The sequence below is a fragment of the Coniophora puteana genome (assembly GCF_000271625.1).
Source record: "Coniophora puteana RWD-64-598 SS2 unplaced genomic scaffold CONPUscaffold_15, whole genome shotgun sequence".
Taxonomy (NCBI): Eukaryota; Fungi; Basidiomycota; class Agaricomycetes; order Boletales; family Coniophoraceae; genus Coniophora; species Coniophora puteana.
In genome coordinates this window covers 478619-496372 of record NW_006913067.1, presented here as the reverse complement: position 1 = coordinate 496372, position 17754 = coordinate 478619, and the positions used below count along the sequence as shown (strand labels likewise).

Here is a 17754-nt window from a genome sequence, read left to right as displayed (position 1 = left end):
ACGCCAAGGTCATAAATATAAATGAGTACTACGCACTGTATTTTTCATTTATGCTTTACTCTTTCTGGACTTTTGAAGATCTCATGTAATGTAGTGAAGTGGTTATAGCTTCATTCGCCAGCATGCTGTCCACTCGGTTGATGTGCAGCCAAGACGTCGCATTGGTGCCACACGCGTTCAAGTGTTGAGAACCAGTAGTATCTGAGAAGAATCTGACAACGTACGTGGAGCCTATCAGCCAAAACCTGTGGCGTCAGCAAAATTACAGCCTTTCCTCATTGTATTCCGCCCGTCGCGGTGTCCCGGAGATCCCACCTCACCTCACCACACAAAGTAATCGCAACAGCGCACGACCCAAAGCATGTCATACCTATACAGTATTCATTTCAGCCACCTACTCCTCGAAATATAAATCCTCCGACCACCCCTCCATCTCCTCCACCGTCCTACTCAGCTCCCCAATCTTCTCCCTCAGACTCGCAATAACGCGCTTGTGCAATGGCAGCCTGAACGGTGGATTCTCGAGCCTCGAAAACCTCTCCACCGCTTTGACGGCCTTGACGGCGTCCCCGTCCACTGCGCCCGACGTAACGAACGCCCGGAATTGCGCAGAGGGCAGCGATGGGTCTTCGTACGCAGGATGCGGGGGGACGACGTGTACGTTGCCACCTGTGCCCACGAGTTTAGTGCGGAATGGACCTGGCTCAATAAGGGAGACTTTGATGTTCCATGCGGGGTTGAGTTCTTTGTAGAGCGACTCGGTGAGGCCCTCGAGCGCTGGGTACACCCCGTCTCAGTATGTGGCCAGCTGTAACTCATGATGGCTCGCTCACCGAATTTACTGTCACCCGAAAAGTAGAACATCACACATCGATCAGCTTTCGGGGGTTTCAAAACGATACCAGGCAACTCACGAAGCAGCATAAAACCCGCCCGCCGGCCCGCCCACCAAGCCCAACCTCGACGACACCTGCAACAGCCGCCCGCCCTGCGGCCTGTTCACTTCCCGGAAAACCCGCACCGCCTCCTGGGTAACGTGCGTCGCGCCCCAAAAGTTCACGTCCATCAGCCTGCGCGCGTTCTCCTCGTCCACGGCCTCGACCTCGCCAAGAAAGATCTGCCCCGCGTTGTTGAACACGATGTCAATATGCCCGAAGGTCTCAACAGCGCGGGCGAACGCGGCGCGCACAGCAGAGGCGGATGTGACGTCCAGCTGGAGGACGAGGAGCTGCGAGGGCGGGTAGGATGCGGCGAGGGAGGCGAGTGCGGAAGGCGTGCGGAGCGTGGCGATGACGGTGTCGCCTTGCGCGAGGAGGAGCTGGGTAAGTTCGAGGCCGAAGCCGGAGGAGGATCCGGTTACTAGAATGATGTTAGACACGAGAAGGAGTCGAGGGAAGCATAAGCATTCTCACTGAACCACACACGAGGGCCGCTTGCGGATGCCATGGTCGATGATGTTTGGGTATCGAGCGTCGAGCGTAGTTGAGACGATTAGGAGAGATGCAATATCAAGGTTCAAGAACGGTTATCTTATGATATAGGGTCTGCCTTGGGGAGACTACTGACCTGGTGACCAGTTTACTGCCCTTGCGTCATTCTGCCGGCGGCCCACGAAATCCTGGGGGGACTGAAATAGCTCAGGCTGATACAGATCCTCTCGCCAGCACTGCGATCGATCCGCCATATAGGCCGGATCAGCGACTTGAAGTAGTCAGCTCATATCACGAAGACCAAGTACTTGCGTCGGACACACGTACCTATTGCAGAGCTGAAGCGCTGACTGCTGATCTCGCTGATCGATCAATGCCTCCACCCCAGCTCGTGCCCATTCTCCATCATCGGCTCGAGAAACCCTCGAAAGACCCATGACCTTGACCGTCTCTCCTGTCTCTCCTCCGCTCCTCCTTCCTCCCCCACCGCGTTTCCCTCCCCTGCGCCCTCGTTCTGCCCCTCGTTCTCCTCCCATCCATCGCCCCCATCCCCAACCCACGATCACCCAGCTCGACCCCCTTCCAATCCTGTGACCACCGCATGCCGTACCCCTCCGGCATGCGTACCTCGTACGCGAGCACCTGGTGCGGCAGCCAGTGCAAGTTGCGCCACGTCGCGCCGTCGACCACGCGCTCAAAGAGCTGCAGCGCGCGCGCGTTGATGCCCGCGACAGCCCCGAGGGCGCGCCCCACCACCCACCGCTGGAGGCGGTCTCCGAGCGGTCCTTGCTGCTCTTTGGTTTCGTTTGCTTGGGCGAGGCGGCTGGGTCTGAGTCTTGCTCGGGCGAGGGTGTGAGCGAGGGTGTGAGCGAGGACGAGGCAGATTGAGCGCAAGCGTGCCCGTCGGAGCTGGGCACAGATGCGAGATGCGTCGATGCGGCGTCTCTAGACCTCGCAGCATGTTTACTTCACGCTCGGGCGCCCTCCGTCAGTCCCACACGACGACTTTGTATAGCTCGCGAGACACTTGGCGCGCGTCGGCGGGGCGAAGCCGAGCGCGCAGCCCGTCGTGAGTGCCAGGCCCTTGAGCAGGTGCTTGCCCACTAAGTCCGAGTCGGCGAGAGATGTTGATGAAGAGGCGACGCGCACGCGTTCGAGGCGGTGGGGATCTCGTACATGTTGTAGGTGTGTGGGATGGGGAGGTGCCATGTTGGGGGTGGCGGCGCTGAGCCCGAGTCAGCGGTAGAGGTCGAAAGCGAGGTCATAATTGGAAAACGTGTCATGTCGCTGTGTGGATGAAAGAGTGTGGTGAGTACTGGTAAACAGCGAATGCGGCTGGCCATGCACAGGAAACATGCAGTCGAGGAAAAAGAGCGACTCAGACGCAACTAGACGCGACTGTCCTCGCATCATCCGCGATAATGAGCGCCGGAGCAATCACAGCCAAAATCCTTTGATTTGCATCAATTTCTCGTCGTCAAGAGCCGAAAAACTAGAAAGAAACGACGACTACACTCCTAGATAATACAAAATAACATTACATCCCACTCGAATTCTTATTTTTCATTCCCTCTTCCGCAGCGGCGCTCACCAAGCAGGATCACTTCGGCAGTGCAACCGCACCACAGCCGTCCGCGCCCTTGCACACCCTGAGGTCCTCGCTCTGCTGCCAGCGCTGGATGACGGGCTTGAGCTGCGTGCCAAGGTCGGTGCAGTGGAAGCTCTCCTTGTGAATGATCTTGGGCTGTGCGTGCCCCGGCTCGCGGCAGTACCACTGCAACGTGTCTGCATGCGTTTACCAGGGTTAGTCCACCAGGATAGCGGCGGGAAATAGAACGAAAAAGCGCGCACCGATGGCTTTCTCGTGGCGGACGCGCTCGATGACGATCCCGATCGTGTCTGCGAACCGGACGGGATTGTGCGGCGTGTTACCTACGCGCCATGTTCATCGTGCTGTTCCAGCTAGAGAACTTCAATGCGGAAGACACGACGTACCAGGAAGCAAAAACATATCCCCTTCCTTTATCTGAATATCCTTGAACTCCTCGCCGTCCACAACGCGTAGGAGCATGTCGCCCTTGTACTGGTAAAACCACTCCTACAACCAGCCACGCGGTAAGCAATCCTAAAGTCGCATCGCGTCACCAATGTGACGAGAACAAGAGCGCACCTCAGTCTCGTTGACATGGTAGTCGTTCCTCTCGTTCGGCCCACCGACAGCCATGACGGTAAAGTCCTTCTCGCGGTAGAGGCAGTAGTTGCCCACGGGCGGCTTGAGCAGGTGGATGTTCTGCTCGAGCCATTTCGGAATGTTGATCGGTGGTGCGAGAGGCATAGTTGGCTGGGATAGCTCGTAAGGTCAGCAGCGTTGGAGGTTGAAGATGATAGGACAGCGATGTCGTGGGCAAAGGTGGATGCCGATGTCGGACGAGCCTTTGGAGAAGATAAGTGTGGGTCCTCTGAGTGAGCGATTGACTACACAGGGGCTATTTCTCGGGTCTTATGCCGTTCGGCGAGTCGATCCGAACCTCCGGGATTGCAAAGCGGTGCGTCAGCCAAGCGCCACATCAGATCACACCATAGCAACATCACAGGCGCCGTGTCAGCGAGCGCCTGCCACAGATGTGTGGGCGTCAATGTCGACACACGTGTCAACGTACGAGAAAACGTGAATTGACGGAACGCAGAGAAGAAGCTCTTCAGGCTGTAGTCGGTGAGCATGATGGAATTTAATCGCCGTACTTTTACGGTCGCCCGCACCCCTCATGTTCCATAGACCAAGCGGTGACGCGGGACCTAGTTCCACGTCTATACAGGTCTGCGAGCTATTAAAAAGAGAGACATGCAGTTTGCATGCAGTAAAAATAACGTCAAAATCGTAGAAAATCGAGGACGTAAAACAGGTATATAGTTGCCTCAGTGATAGTGTTACTTGTCATTTGGATACCCTTTGCCGTTTACCCCACCATTTCCTACGTGGTCTGTAAATCTGGAGAACAAACTAAAAAGAAGGTGTGTTCAAAGAAGCAAGGGCGGTTGTTTGCGCTGTGGAAGGAGCGTGCTGATGAGCTCTACAACGGTCTTTTCAGAGATAAGAAGGGAGCATCCAACATGCATTGAGGGTGACACACGTTCTGCTACATCTGGTGGTGTCATGCCGTTAGATCTTCAGGGTCTCATCAAAGCATGGTCCAAAAACGCGCATTTAGCGCCACAGGGCCGCAAATGAAAATTTGGAGAGTCTGTATCCCGCATAGAGCGAGCGCGTGGCATAAGATACAAACCTATTTGGTAACCCGCCGAGAGGGAGGAGCGTTGAAATCGGATGAAGGTAGAATGAACCGACGTCTTGTGTGGTTAGGTGTAACAAAGGATACATGGGCAGCAGAACGAGTAGATGACTTTAGTGCGGCCAGCTCGTGCTGTATAAACATAAGCAGGAACGAGGGATGCAAAGAAGCAGCATGCATACGGGTCTCTGACGCCCGAGACTGGCCAATTTTCAATGACACTGACACAAGATATATAAGAGCAGAAGCTCCGAGAACGAAAAAAGGTACACGGCCCGAAAACGGCTGCGATGAATAAAAGTAGGCGTTTGAAGCCCGGTAATCAACATTCGGTGATCTCGGCGTGGCGTAAAGATACTGTCGTAAGTCCGGCAGGCGCACAATATCATATGTAGTGAGCGTACCGAGCTTGAGGGTACGCAAAAAATTTACAGTTTTAATAAATTTATAGCTCGCTGAAAATACTAAAGCGGAGAGGATCAAAGACACCACTGCCAAGGTCGGTGATGGTGTAAGGTGGTGCTCCCCATTTCAGCGAAAATGATTCAGCCGCGGTATGTGTGGCGCTACCGCCGCTTCTATGAGCGTTTGGATGAGAGAATATGTCCTTGTGCCTCGGATATCCATGTACATGGGATCGCAGTGATCTTATTTCATGAAAGGGCTTTGGCCGCTAGCTAGCCTCGTATCTATGTGGATATGCGATAGACTGCGGAAACATATACTTACCCGAGATCCTCGATCCGATTAAGTGACAGTTATCTTAGTTGTCATCCGTCGTGTGTCCGATGAACATAACGTAGATCTCCCAAATAAATGAAGGTTGCATTTGTTCTGGTAAAGTTTGGGCAGTGCGAATGTATCAAGCCGCTCCCCTGGGGAACTGAGCTCATCTGATAGCTTCGTTATATGCATTCTGTTGGTATATCGCTCGCCAAGGCTGCGGTAATAGCCTATATATGGGCGTACACATGAGTTCCGTGTCATGCGACGACATTGCGGGGACGCAAAACAAAGTTCAAGCGCTAATTAGCATCATGTGGATCCATATTTATCCGAAGTTTCCGAAGCTGCAACGCGGATATCTTCTTAAGAGCGACATCTATAGTCCTTGCTGAGGATAAGTAAGCGATGTAGACGGATGTTCTAAGAAACAGTGAGCCAAGTTTTGGTGATATATATCGCCAACTCGCATCATGGCCTAGTAATCCAAGCGAGTAACATATCCGTAGTCAGGTTCACGTTTGCGGACGCCATCAAACACGACACAGCGCCACGAAATGATAAGCACCATTATCATGGACCTCGGTGCGTACTGTGAGCACCCCAAACCCGAACACGCATGCCATCAGGCATAGTCTATCAGGACTACCAGGCAACCGATGACAGTCGACGCGGTTAAGAAAACGGACAGTTACGTTCATCAAAGACCAATCGCGTCGTGTGACGGGGATAAACGACATCGCTGACGCATTCGAGGTCGTGCCAAACCTGCAATCTTTCTCTGGGTGTTCCATCCACCTCCCTGACCTCGTCCAGTCTTTGACTCCATATCAAGAGCAGGACGAGTCACTCAACATTTCCGTTCCAAAGCTTCGAAAACTTACGCTGGGCGGCATCACCTTTTTAGCCAGAGATAACGGCAAGATTGACATCTAGCTAGACTATTCTAAGTTCTCGTGTGTCTTATCTACCATCTCCTGTCTCAGTACAGGGGATAAGCAACAGCTTATCGAGTGGCGATCCACGGGCCGAACGGGCGGAAAGACATTCCGCGAGAGATAAGCCGCTCTGTGCATGGTCCTTCTCGGCCGAGAAATCAACACAATCAATCGTAAGCTCTCGAAGCTGGGGAACGGGGATCTCAAACGCGCCGTTGTGTCCCTGGTACGGAGCTAATGGTCGAGCGAGAGAGTGGGGTTGGATGTGAGACACGGCTAGCGTGCGCAGGCACGGCATCAGCTTGAATACGGCCTTGAAATCCGATGCTGCAGTGTCATGTGCTTTGTCGACGATGTATAAGCAGACAATGGAATTGAGAGAGAACAAGGTGATCATAGACGGCATGAACTGGCTTATGCGCAAGTCGAGGATGCCACTGGTATATAAACCCGCGTAAGGTTCTGACAGTGCAGTCAAATTGACAGATTCAGTTGACGCTTTGTGTGTTCGCGAAATGGCTCTCTCGAAAAGTGCGCGGAATAGTAAATCGTCCATGGCATCCGACTGACATGCTTCGAAATGGAACTGGACCTGATGAATGTATGAACGACTGAGCGTTATGCTGAGAGCTGCAACGTATCCATCAAGCGTCGTTGGAAGTTCTACCCCGCCACCTTGACCAATCACATGACGAGTGCTAAAGATGTTTTTGGCGAAAGACACAAGCTCATGTGGGGAAAGATGAGAGTAGTCATCCTCTATGCCAATGTAGTCCAGAGGACCTGAGAGCTCTAGAGTCGCCACATAATCCCGGCAGGCAGTAAGATTTTCCGTGAGGTGTAGGCGGCGCAGCCGCGGGAGACGGATGCGGGCGTTTCTCTGGCCTTCTTGTAAGCACCAGATGGTGTGAACGAGCGACAGCTCCTGCAGGCTCTGCATTTCATCTAGGAAATCTGGAGGAAGTCCGTGGGTTGTGTTGCTTAGATGCAGGCGTGTAAGGCCACGGACGCTGCAGAGCCGGATATCCGGTGAGAGATGGTCTTGGCCCCAGCCACCTGCTTCGACACGGATGAGGCTGAGCGCCTCGAGGGGCAGCGACTTTTGGCATAGAGATTGACGATGTAAATCAACGAGTATTTCTCCCAGCGGACCGGCCGTCGTCTCGACGACCAGCTCTCGGGTGCGATAGAGGTTTTCTGTGACAGGCTGCACGAGCGAGCGATAGAGGGTCTCTGTGACAGGCTGCATGAACAAGTGATCAGTGATCAGGTGTGCTGACATGATGAGAGGGGAGTTTGTGGAACGCGAGAGAAACTCCTTCGTCCACTGATGAGATACAAGCGGGGGACGACACCAGAGCACTGAGCATCCGAGAGCAGCCGCGCGCCACTGCCGACAGACGTGGGTGACGCAGATCCAGTTCTGCAGGCAGACTTTGTCGCAGATGTGTAGCTGCCAGGGTCTTCCGTCTTCGTGTACGAGCACTGAGTACTCCTCGAAGACGACGGCGAGGATTTCGAGTGGTAAATTAGTATTCATTTGCTACTAGTTTGTGGTGCGCGATATCTGAATCAGCGTTGCCCTCTGATACGCAATGTATTCCAAGTGTTTGTATTCTGCTATCTGCCATAATGGAGTAGATATCAAAGTTCTATGAAGTAAGACATACCTTCAGCCTGTTTATTAAGGTCAGCCGCTGCTTTAAATTGTGTTGACGTTGACGTTGAGCGTTGAGCAAGCGTGCGTTGAGTCTTGACCAGACGTCAGCGCCTCGTCAGCTATCCTCGCAGTGGGAAAATTAGTGGCACAGCCACGTGAACATAGGGCTGAGGGTGTATCTAAAACCAGATTGCAGGTGATCTGAGGAGTTTTGGTGGCGGTGACGGCGACTGCCGATCGCGTGTCGGCACGGTGTCGGCACCAAACCACTACGATATGGAATGTCAACTACTCGTGACGGCTGCGCGTCGCGCGTCAAACACCCGTAGACCACAAGTAGACCACGCCTCTTAGATAATTAATCTGTATATCTCTCCGCGTCTACTGCATTATTCCTCCTTATCAACATGTCTATTGAGATCACCGCTGTCGCCCACGCCTTCACCACCAACACTATACTGGCTCAATCTCGCCTCACTTACGACAACGTTCAGGCCTTTGTTGACCGCTGCTGCGAATGGCGCGACGACGCTGCGGCCGTGCAACAGGCTAAGCGCAACACTAGCGCCCCACCTCCCATTCTCCCCCTGGTTCATGCTCGCTGGCTTTCAGACACCCTTCGCATTCGTCGGCCAGTCATCCACGCTCTCTGGGACGTTCTCAAGTATCAAATATGGCATATGTTATGCGCCCGCGAGCGCCTCCACGGCATGGTGTTTACTATTGAGCACAGTCGCGGATGGAAAATTGGTCTAGGTACGTCATTAGGGTTACAACTCGGACTGCCAGTCTAAAACCAAATCGTTAGCATATATAAACCTCTACCCGCCGACGCGACTGTGCAAGAACAATAACTGCTCCAAGGATTCAGAGCTGCGTCAGCTTGTTCCCCGACGTGCGATTGCCTTCACCTTCGAGCACGGAGTTCAGTTTGCGAAGTCGGTTGCTTTCACTTGTGAAAGTACGTTTCCTTTCCCCCTGTCCTGTCGAATCACTGACCACCTATCCCTCGCAGAGTGCGGTTGGGAGTACCATCCCAACTACGTCGTCCGGCCTGTACTCGCTCTCAACGACGAAGGCAAGCTTGTCACTCAGAAAGAGCGAAGGTATCACCTCGGCACCTCCCCGAAGCCTTGCACGACAAAACAGAATGTTCTAAGATAGCATAGAAATAGAATTAGGAAAATATGACCGCTAGAATAAATGAGAAAAAACATACCGTCACATACAGAATGAGGTGCATGTCCTTCATGCTATCCTCCAATTCATGGTGTCGCTAGGCGTTGTTGTCGAATGAAAGATAGAGAGTCTAGTGGGGGCGTAGTAGAGACGGATGAGGAGGGGAAAAGAGAGAAAAGGAGGGAACGAGACGAAGATTAGAACGGGCAGAGAACGCCATTTTTATTTCGCCCAGGTGAAATGCCTGGGGTAACGGATAAGTACATGAGTGAGCCGAGAAAGTCAACACACGTGACGAGCGGCGCGCCTTTTCTGGCCAGAGCGCGCAGAGAGCAAGGTGGCGATTGCTCTTAGACTTCAACCGCCACCATCTCTCGCTCTCTGCAAGCTCACCGCTCGCTCGCTCGCTCGAATTCTCTCTGCTTTTTCCTACCAATGCCTCCTCGTACTCTCTCCTCCGCTGCGCCGTCTCGCGCGTCGGGCTCGGTGGGCCCTCGTTCCACCCGTCGGTCCTCGCCGGCGGCGGCTCCCTCTGCCTCGCCCGCCGACGAGCTTGTCTTGCCTGGGGAGTCCAGCCCCGCCTTGGACTCCGCTGATTTTCTCGATGACGACACCATCATGGCGGCGGTGGACAACGCTCTTCCGGCTACCCTGCTCTCTGAGGACCTTCCTGACCTCATTGAGCCTGAGGACGAGGTCGACGATTTTCCTGCCCGTGCTCCGACCCCTCCCCCAAGTTTTGGGGGGTTGGATCACTTGGGGGCGAATTCCATCCGCAGACGCATGCCATCCGAGTCCGATTCGGTGGTGGCTCCTCCTCCGAAGCGTTCCAAAGGCAAGGATCGGGCTCCCGATCGGGCTCCAGCGCCCGAGGCTTCTCACTTGGCCGAGGACGCCCTGTCCTTCGCGCCGCCCTCCGTCTCTGCCCCCTTCGCGCTGCCTCGTCCCCGCGTCCGGTTTGAACACGCTCCGGAGTCCTCTGCGGCTCCGGCCTCCTCCATCTCGGGTACTCGCATTCTGCGGGAGGGCTCCCCTGCACTCGCGCCAGCGGTCCTTCCGGCCCTGGCCTCCGTGCCCCGGGCTCCAGTGGCTCCCGCGCTCGTGGCTGGCCTCTCGCCTGGTCTGATCGCGTTCTGGGAGTCTCTCTCAGACGACGGTCGCCAGCGCTTGGCCGATCACGTCGCGGGTAGGGACAACCTCCCGGGTTTTGCTCAGGCTCCCTTTCCCCCGCCCGCTGCCCGTGAGTACCTCTTTCCTCTCCTTCCTTCGGCGGGCCTCCAGGCCCTCCTCGTTTCCATTTCCCCCCCTGCACGCTCGCTCCCGCCTGGTGCTGATCCCTTCCCTCCCAGGTCTGCCGCTTCCCGGTGTGTACCGCACCGCCATGCCGGGTGCTCCTGCCCCCGTGGCTCCCGTTCCCACTCCTGTTCCAGCCCCCGCGCCTCCTGCGGCTGGTGCGCGTCGTCTGCCAACGACTGACTCCCAGCTGAGCGGCCTCACGCTCCCGGATCCTCCCCGGGTCGTTCAGGCGGTCAAGGCGGGATGGGTCACGCACATCCCCCTCACTACCCTTACCAATGCCGCTCTCCGTGGGCTCAAAAACGGCCAGTCCACCGACCGCACAGCTACTATCGCGGATTCCGGGGTTCTGACCCTCCTCCCTGCCTCTTGGGACCTCGACGGCGAGTCGGCGCTCTCCGTCGGTGACTGGATGCACGCCTTCCCGCGTCTTGTCAGCATCATCCGCGCCCACTTCCCGGAGCAGGATCCAGGCGATGCGTCTCGTTGGGCGGCCATCTGGGCTGAACACGGTCGCAAGATCCGCGAGCACCCCGACCTCTATACCGAGGGTCGCTGGCCCGTGTTCCTCCAGTACGATATCGAGGTCCGGCGCAACTTTGCGTCGGGATCCGAGTCTTTCAACCCATCCATCTGGCAGGAGCGCGTCTGATCGCGCTTGGTCACGGCGTGGCAGATGGACCGCGTCAGCAGGTTCCGCCCTCTCGGGCGGTGACTGCCTCTGCCTCCTCGTCCTCTGCCTCCTCCTCATTTCGCGCATCCTCCTCGACCACTCGCACCTCCACTCAGCGTGCCACCCGTGCAGCTGCATCTCCCGACCAACGCTGCATCTTCTGCAGCACCGTCGGCTGCCGCAACCGGGCCTGTGGCACCACCTCCACTGCGTTCCTCACCTTCCGCGACGGCAAGTGGACGACTTCTTCCAACGAGTCAGTTTGCTTCGCCTTCAATGGTGCCGTGGGGTGCACTCGTCAATCCTGCAAGTTCCTCCACAAGTGTTCTCGCTGCGGCGCGTCTCACTCGGCTCAAGCCTGCGCTTGAGTCGGGTCTCCTCAAGGTGGTGACGCCCCTCCTCTGGCAGGAATGGGCGATCGCGCTGGACGACGCTGGCGTCCTCCACGAATTTGCTGATGTTCCTTTTGGTCTCCGCGACGGCTGGCGTCTCGGCGTCTCGTTCCCTCTCATTCAAACTTTTGCTCCTCCAAATCATCGCTCTGCTCTCGAGCAGCCCGGCTTCATTCTCAACTACATTAATTCCGAGGTTCGCGAGGGCCGCTACTCTGGTCCGTTCACGCGTGACCAGCTGGAGGCTCTCGTGGGTCCTTTTCGCACCGGCCCGCTTGGAGTTATTCCCAAGCCTGGCTCTTCCAAGTTTCGTCTCGTGCAAGATCATTCTTTTCCTCGTCACAACCCGGTTTTCCCTTCTGTTAATTCTGCCATCGATAGTTCCTCCTTTAAATGTGATTGGGGCTCTTTTGCTGACTGTTATCTCCTCGTCGCTGATGCTCCCCCTGGAACACAGGTGTCTGTCAACGACGTCGAGGCGGCGCATCGCCGCTCACCCATTGCGCCCGAAGATCAGCCGTACGTCTGCGTCCGCGTGGACGTCGACGGCGTGCCTCTCTTCTATGTCGACCATACCGGCTGCTTTGGCTGCACTAGCTCCATGGGGCTGTTCGGACGCCCTGCTGACGGCATTGTCTGCATCTACCGTGCTCGCGGCGTTAACAATATCCTCAAATGGTCCGACGACTTCACGTTTTGGCGGTACCCCATCATTTTCTCCTTCTCCGGGCCGTGGTCCTATTCCTATGACGAATCCCTTATCTTTTCGGTTGCTCGCGAATTGGGGTGGCCTTGGGCGCCTGCCAAACATCTTCCTTTCTCCTTTCTCTTCAGTTACCTCGGTTTTGATTGGGACCTCCCCCGCAAAACCGTCTGCATTCCGGAGGCAAAAAAGACGAAGTACCTGCTTCGCATCAGCACTTGGACTCCTGGCTCGGCGGTTTCACTTCGTGAATGCGAGAAGGTTGTCGGATGCCTTCAACATTGCTCTCTCGCACTCCCCGATGGCCGCTCCCGCCTGCCTTCTTTCTACCGCCTCCGCGCCGGCTTTCATGACGATATCTTTGTTCACCATTCTATCCCCCCGTCCGTTCTCGCCGACATCCTCTGGTGGCGCGGACAACTCTCCCTCTCGTTCTGTGGGTCTGATATCCGCACACCGCCTCCACCTCTATCCCACAGTATCTATGTAGACGCCTCCACGTCTTTCGGTGTCGGCTTCGTCTGCGACGACCGGTGGTTGGCTTGGTCTCTAGCTGGCAACTGGCGCTCCGCTGACCGGGACATCGGTTGGGCGGAGATGGTCGCTATCGATCTCGGCCTTCGCGCTCTTATCACGGCTGGTTTTCGGGATTGCCATGTTATCTTTCGCTCAGACAACCAAGGCGTCGTCGGTGCCCTCCGCACCGGCCGCTCTCGCAACTCGTCTCAAAATTCGGTTCTGCGCCACATCGTCTCCAACTTCCGCGAGTTCAACATTTGGGTTTCTGTTGAGTGGGTGCCTTCGGCTGCTAACTTAGCGGACGCCCCTTCTCGAGGCTGTTTTTCTCAGCTGGGGCGGCGGTTTGGATTCTCCCCTGCCATTCCATTGTACTTGAAACCCTTTGTAACCCTAGTTACCTGATTGATGATTGGAATGCATTTCCCTGCTACTTATACACTCGCGTGAGGCTCCTTATCTACCTGTCTACGTCTCTTTCCCATGTCCTTATCCATATCTAACCTCGCGCTCTCGCGCGTTCAGCGGGCTCTAGACACGGCCTGGGCTAGCTCCACCCGCGCCAAGTACGCCGCCGGGGTCGAGGCCTTTCTTGACTTCTGTGATTTGGAGCTGATTCCACTCCACGCCCGCATTCCTACATCGGAATACCTTCTTTGCGCGTTTGCGGCATCCCGCATCGGTCTCATCGCCGGCTCCACAGTTCGGGGCTACTTGTCCGCTCTCAAAGCATGGCATACTTACAACAACCTCGCCTGGCTTGGGGGCCCGCGTCTCAACCTAGTCCTCCATGGTGTCGAAAATTCTACTCCCTCTGCCTCTCGTCGCGCGCTTCGCCCTCCTGTGACTCGTGATATGCTTCTTCTCCTCGCCACCAGCCTTGATGCATCGTCTTCCTTCGATGCCGTTGTTCTCGCCGCCGCCTGTGTCGCGTTTTACGGGCAGTGTCGCCTCGGCGAAATTCTGTCTCAATGGAAAGACTCATTTTCGGGTCACACAGCTCTCTATGCCCACCTCTCCGCACCCTTGAACGCTAACCAATCGCGAAAGCTATTCCTTCCTTTCACTAAAGTCGCCAAAACCAAGGGCGAGTCTATTTTCATCTGTCGGCAGGCCGACCTTTCGGATCCGGTTAGGGCCCTTGAATTTCACCTCACCGCAAACTGCCCTCCCCTCGACGTACCTTTATTCTCTTTCCGCCACGGCTCCACCACGCGCTGGGAGTGTCTTACCAAACGTAAGTTCCTCGCCCGCTGTAACTCTGTCTGGTCTGCGGCAGGCCTCTCGTCCTCGTCTGGTCACGCGTTCCGCATTGGGGGCACCACAGAACTTCTCCTGGCTGGGGTTCCTCCCGACGTCGTTAAAACCATGGGCCGCTGGTCTTCGGACGCGTTCCTCCGGTACTGGCGCTCCCTCGACGTTCTGGCCCCCCTCCATGTCGAATTACTCGCGCCCGCGTCAGGGCACACTCCCTCTATCTCTACTCGGCAACCATCTGCATCTCGACGCTTCGGGAATTGATCGTGGTCAGGCTGGCCTTCCGTGGGTTTGGGTGGGTTCGCGAGCCGTCGCTTCCGCGGCTTCGCCTGCCCTCTGGGTTTGGGTTGGACTTCGTCCGGCTCGACTCACACACCCAGACGGATGGGAGGTCCGGGGTAGCCTCGGTTTAGCAAGTTCGGCATCTTCGGGTTGATCACAGACTCAGTGCCTGATACAGCCACACCAGAGGACCACCTCGACCTTCTCCCCGACCTCACCCACATCACGGACTCGGTGTCACACGTCCTGTCGTAGATAGCAGTAGCCTCGTTCATATGCACTATTTCACTCCCCGCTCGATAGCGCTCGCACAGACATGAAATTGGCATTCTAACTAGCTGGAATCGCGACGCGTCATACCACGTGAGTTGATTTTGGTGGCAGTGCCCAGCCGCCGCGCGTCCCTCCCGCCGTTACCACACCGTCACCAATTGGCCGCGCCGTTACGCCGTTACCAAAAGTCCTGGATTCCCCTTCATCCTCTCTAAAACAGGACAGAAAGCCCCTGAGCCCACATGTTGCGAATATTGCTGTCCAGCACCACTTGAGCGCTCGAAAATATAACAATCCAGTACTAGGATGACACAAGCTATATGCCGCAGAACTCATCGAGGAACATTGCCACTGCTAACGTTGTTTTGCGAACCTGGGCCTGTTGACGGGACCAGTTCCGTGTGCAACTATTTACTAGGTCAGTCACGCAACATGTTCCATGCAGATGTGTCTAAGAAGGGGCGGATATCATATTGCCCTGTTCCCCTACTGCTTCCTTCGGCGCTCAACAACATACATCCAGCTCAACAATGGCAGGCTCGGAGATCTTGCCCAGTGAGTGGGCCCTCACATGACTTCACTCGATCCACGATGATGGCCCCGCATCTAACCATTAATTCTTCAGTCACCATCTCCTCCTTAAGCTTCGGCCTCGCTATGACCGAGTGCCTCTTCGCCAAAGGCGATACCGTGATTGAAACGCTCCGAAACCCCGCTGCCATCTCTCACTTCTCATCATCGTACCCTTCCTCGTACCCCTCCTCGCATCTCTCCGTCCTCCAGCTTGACATCTCGCAGCGTGCACAGGGCTTCGCCGTGTTTGCGTATATCAAAGGGAGATCCGGATGGCTGGACTTGGTGTTCAATAGCGCGGACACGAACATTGGCGAGGCCCAGAATCTCATTGACAATGATCAGTACATGTAGGGCGCGAAGAAAGCGTTCGACACAAATTTCTGGGTGGCGGTGCAAGTATGTGGGCGGGGAGGCAGTGCGGTTCTTTCGAGAGGCGAATTCGAAGGGATACTACGGGGGCTGTTGTAGACGTGGAATAGGTTGGACGTGAATGGGAGGCCTGGTGCAGGGCTATCGCTTCGTGAGTGTTCTTGCTTATACAGAGGAGCGAAGGGAGGCTGATGGAGATCGATGGCGGGATACTAGAAAAGATGGCATGTATGTACGCAGACGAATGCGGATGTTATTGTCATGTCTGCGAGCTAACCCTCAACGGCTTGAGCGACTCGCTCGCCCAACAGCTCGACCCGCGCTGGAATATCAAGGTACACCACGATCGTTCCCTCTTCTTCTCAGCTCACGGCATAACGTCCACCCATCCATCCACCAATGTACAGATAATCAACGTTTTCGCCGACCCCTTCCGTACGCCCCTTGTCGACACGAATCAACGGTAGTCCAAACAACACCCCCCGAGCTCGATTCGATCGCGTCCAAGTTCAGCGAGTACCTGTCGAATCCCGGGGCAATGTTGGGCCATTTTGCTCAGACCCTCACGGGACAACCGCATCTTGACTACGTTCCTTGCTTCCCCTGGTAAACCTTAACAATTGTCGCTTGGGTCTGAAAACCTGAAAGCTAACTTGAACTGACCTCGAACGCTCTCTGGACGTCATAAGTACCGTACTTGGTACTACCCTCGCCTTTATTCACCGTGTCCACCATGGCTTACACACTCGCCTCCGCACTCACATCCTACCTCAGTGCCCTCAACTTCCACTCCTAAATCATCCTCACACTCCCACATCGCTCCGCCAAACAAAGCACACAGACGCCCTCCTCGCCCTCCTCTCCGCCTGCCTCCTACTGCGTGTCGCACGGGCCGGTTCAGCTCAACAAAGCTGTGCACACCCCCGCGCACGGGCTGGCTGTTCAGCGTCGGCGACGAGCCTATGTGCGCCATCGACGTGGGCGTGCTGTATGAGGCGTAGAAGCGGCGCAACAGTGCCGTATACACGATCTCGTCGACGCACAGCACGAGCAGGGTCATGCTGTGCGATCGCGCATTTCTATGCACGAGATACGACGATGTATGTGAGGACGAGGGTTGGCTTGTTTATGAGAATGTGGTGAGTGGGCGTTCTGAGTGCGGTCTGAGTGGATGAGTATGTTGTCCAGAACTGAGATCATGATGGCGTGATAGGTTGGGAGGAGCATGCTGTGGGTACAGGGAGACGCGCATAAAAGGTTAGACTGGCACTATTTCCAGCCAAGGACTACTGACATGTGGCGGCATTTGGTAGGCAGAGGCAAGGCAGAGAAAGGCGTTGATGTCTGCGTTCAGCAGGCTTGTGATTCACAAGCTGACTTCTGTGTTAATTGACTCGGGATACAAGGTAGCGGTGTTGCTTTATTGCTTGTTAGACAAAGACTCAACTGAATATTGGCGGCTGTAGGTCAACAGTGCATGGAATAACATATGATCAATACTAGCTCTGAAGGTGACAGTGCAATCATCGAAGTGCAGAACCGGTGGGTATATGCGCAGCATTTCCTGTTGTTACGTGAAGCTAAAACAGACCATCATTGTTCTAGGATGAGTCACGTCTCGTAAGCTCTACTTTCCACCTTAACCTTACCCCATTCATTCCTACCCTCCGTACACCAGCCTCGACACAATCGGTACCGCCAGCTTCTCCCACATCACAGAAAGTGGGGAAAAATTATAAGTACTATGATGTGAGCGTACTTATGATCGTCACTATGGGCTACGATAGAGGCCCATCGTGAGAAAGAGAACATTATGAGGGTGGACTCGGGCACTATACTATAACGCTCGGTCTGACAGAGAATTATAGACACGCACCGTAGGAATGCTATGTATTATAGCCAACTATAGATGGTCACCCAAAGAGTCGTATTCAATGTAGACGCCCAGTGATTTGCACGGTATAATTTCATATATTATAGAGTCTTGTCAAGTTAGCTACCTACATTATAGAGCGTCGTAATTATTCCTCATTAAATACGACGTATTATAGGCCCTCATCGTTATGTCATCAATGGTGATATTCGGACGATACAGAACACCGTGTTTTCAGAGCTCGTGCCGGCCCAAAGTGCTCAGGGGCTTGAGTCGCGCATTTCGGGACCAGCGCCGACGGTTCACGCCAAGCATTTGGACATA

At 55.2% G+C, this 17754-nt stretch overlaps 6 protein-coding genes across 6 annotated transcripts; 3 read left to right on the top strand and 3 right to left on the bottom strand.

The window, feature by feature from the left end:
* Positions 1–359: 359 nt before the first annotated feature.
* CONPUDRAFT_131365 (NAD(P)-binding protein) lies at positions 360–2688 on the bottom strand. Its single transcript, XM_007775710.1, has 5 exons — positions 1758–2688; positions 1413–1701; positions 915–1359; positions 834–841; positions 360–777 (listed from the first exon to the last, which is right to left on the bottom strand). Exons 2-5 carry the CDS (start codon positions 1444–1446, stop codon positions 395–397), a joined length of 870 nt encoding a protein of 289 aa, XP_007773900.1. The 5' UTR covers positions 1447–1701; positions 1758–2688; the 3' UTR covers positions 360–394.
* Positions 2689–3030: 342 nt separating this feature from the next.
* CONPUDRAFT_131362 (3-hydroxyanthranilic acid dioxygenase) lies at positions 3031–3890 on the bottom strand (the record flags this gene model as incomplete). The annotated part of the gene is made up of 4 exons (XM_007775709.1): positions 3601–3890; positions 3426–3528; positions 3282–3362; positions 3031–3215 (listed from the first exon to the last, which is right to left on the bottom strand). Exons 1-4 carry the CDS (start codon positions 3763–3765, stop codon positions 3031–3033), a joined length of 534 nt encoding a protein of 177 aa, XP_007773899.1. The 5' UTR covers positions 3766–3890.
* A 2516-nt stretch (positions 3891–6406) lies between these two features.
* CONPUDRAFT_169141 (uncharacterized protein) lies at positions 6407–7958 on the bottom strand (the record flags this gene model as incomplete). Its single annotated transcript, XM_007775708.1, has 1 exon — positions 6407–7958. Exon 1 carries the CDS (start codon positions 7919–7921, stop codon positions 6407–6409), a length of 1515 nt encoding a protein of 504 aa, XP_007773898.1. The 5' UTR covers positions 7922–7958.
* Positions 7959–8448: 490 nt separating this feature from the next.
* Positions 8449–9205, top strand: CONPUDRAFT_158676 (uncharacterized protein; the record flags this gene model as incomplete). The annotated part of the gene is made up of 3 exons (XM_007775707.1): positions 8449–8797; positions 8850–9002; positions 9057–9205. 3 exons carry the CDS (start codon positions 8449–8451, stop codon positions 9203–9205), a joined length of 651 nt encoding a protein of 216 aa, XP_007773897.1.
* A 4231-nt stretch (positions 9206–13436) lies between these two features.
* CONPUDRAFT_32133 (uncharacterized protein) lies at positions 13437–13931 on the top strand (the record flags this gene model as incomplete). Its single annotated transcript, XM_007775555.1, has 1 exon — positions 13437–13931. A coding segment is annotated over one exon (495 nt), but the record flags the coding sequence as incomplete, so codon positions are not given.
* A 1113-nt stretch (positions 13932–15044) lies between these two features.
* CONPUDRAFT_85131 (uncharacterized protein) lies at positions 15045–16370 on the top strand. Its single transcript, XM_007775706.1, has 4 exons — positions 15045–15167; positions 15238–15708; positions 15774–15892; positions 15965–16370. Exons 1-2 carry the CDS (start codon positions 15143–15145, stop codon positions 15537–15539), a joined length of 327 nt encoding a protein of 108 aa, XP_007773896.1. The 5' UTR covers positions 15045–15142; the 3' UTR covers positions 15540–15708; positions 15774–15892; positions 15965–16370.
* Positions 16371–17754: the final 1384 nt, after the last annotated feature.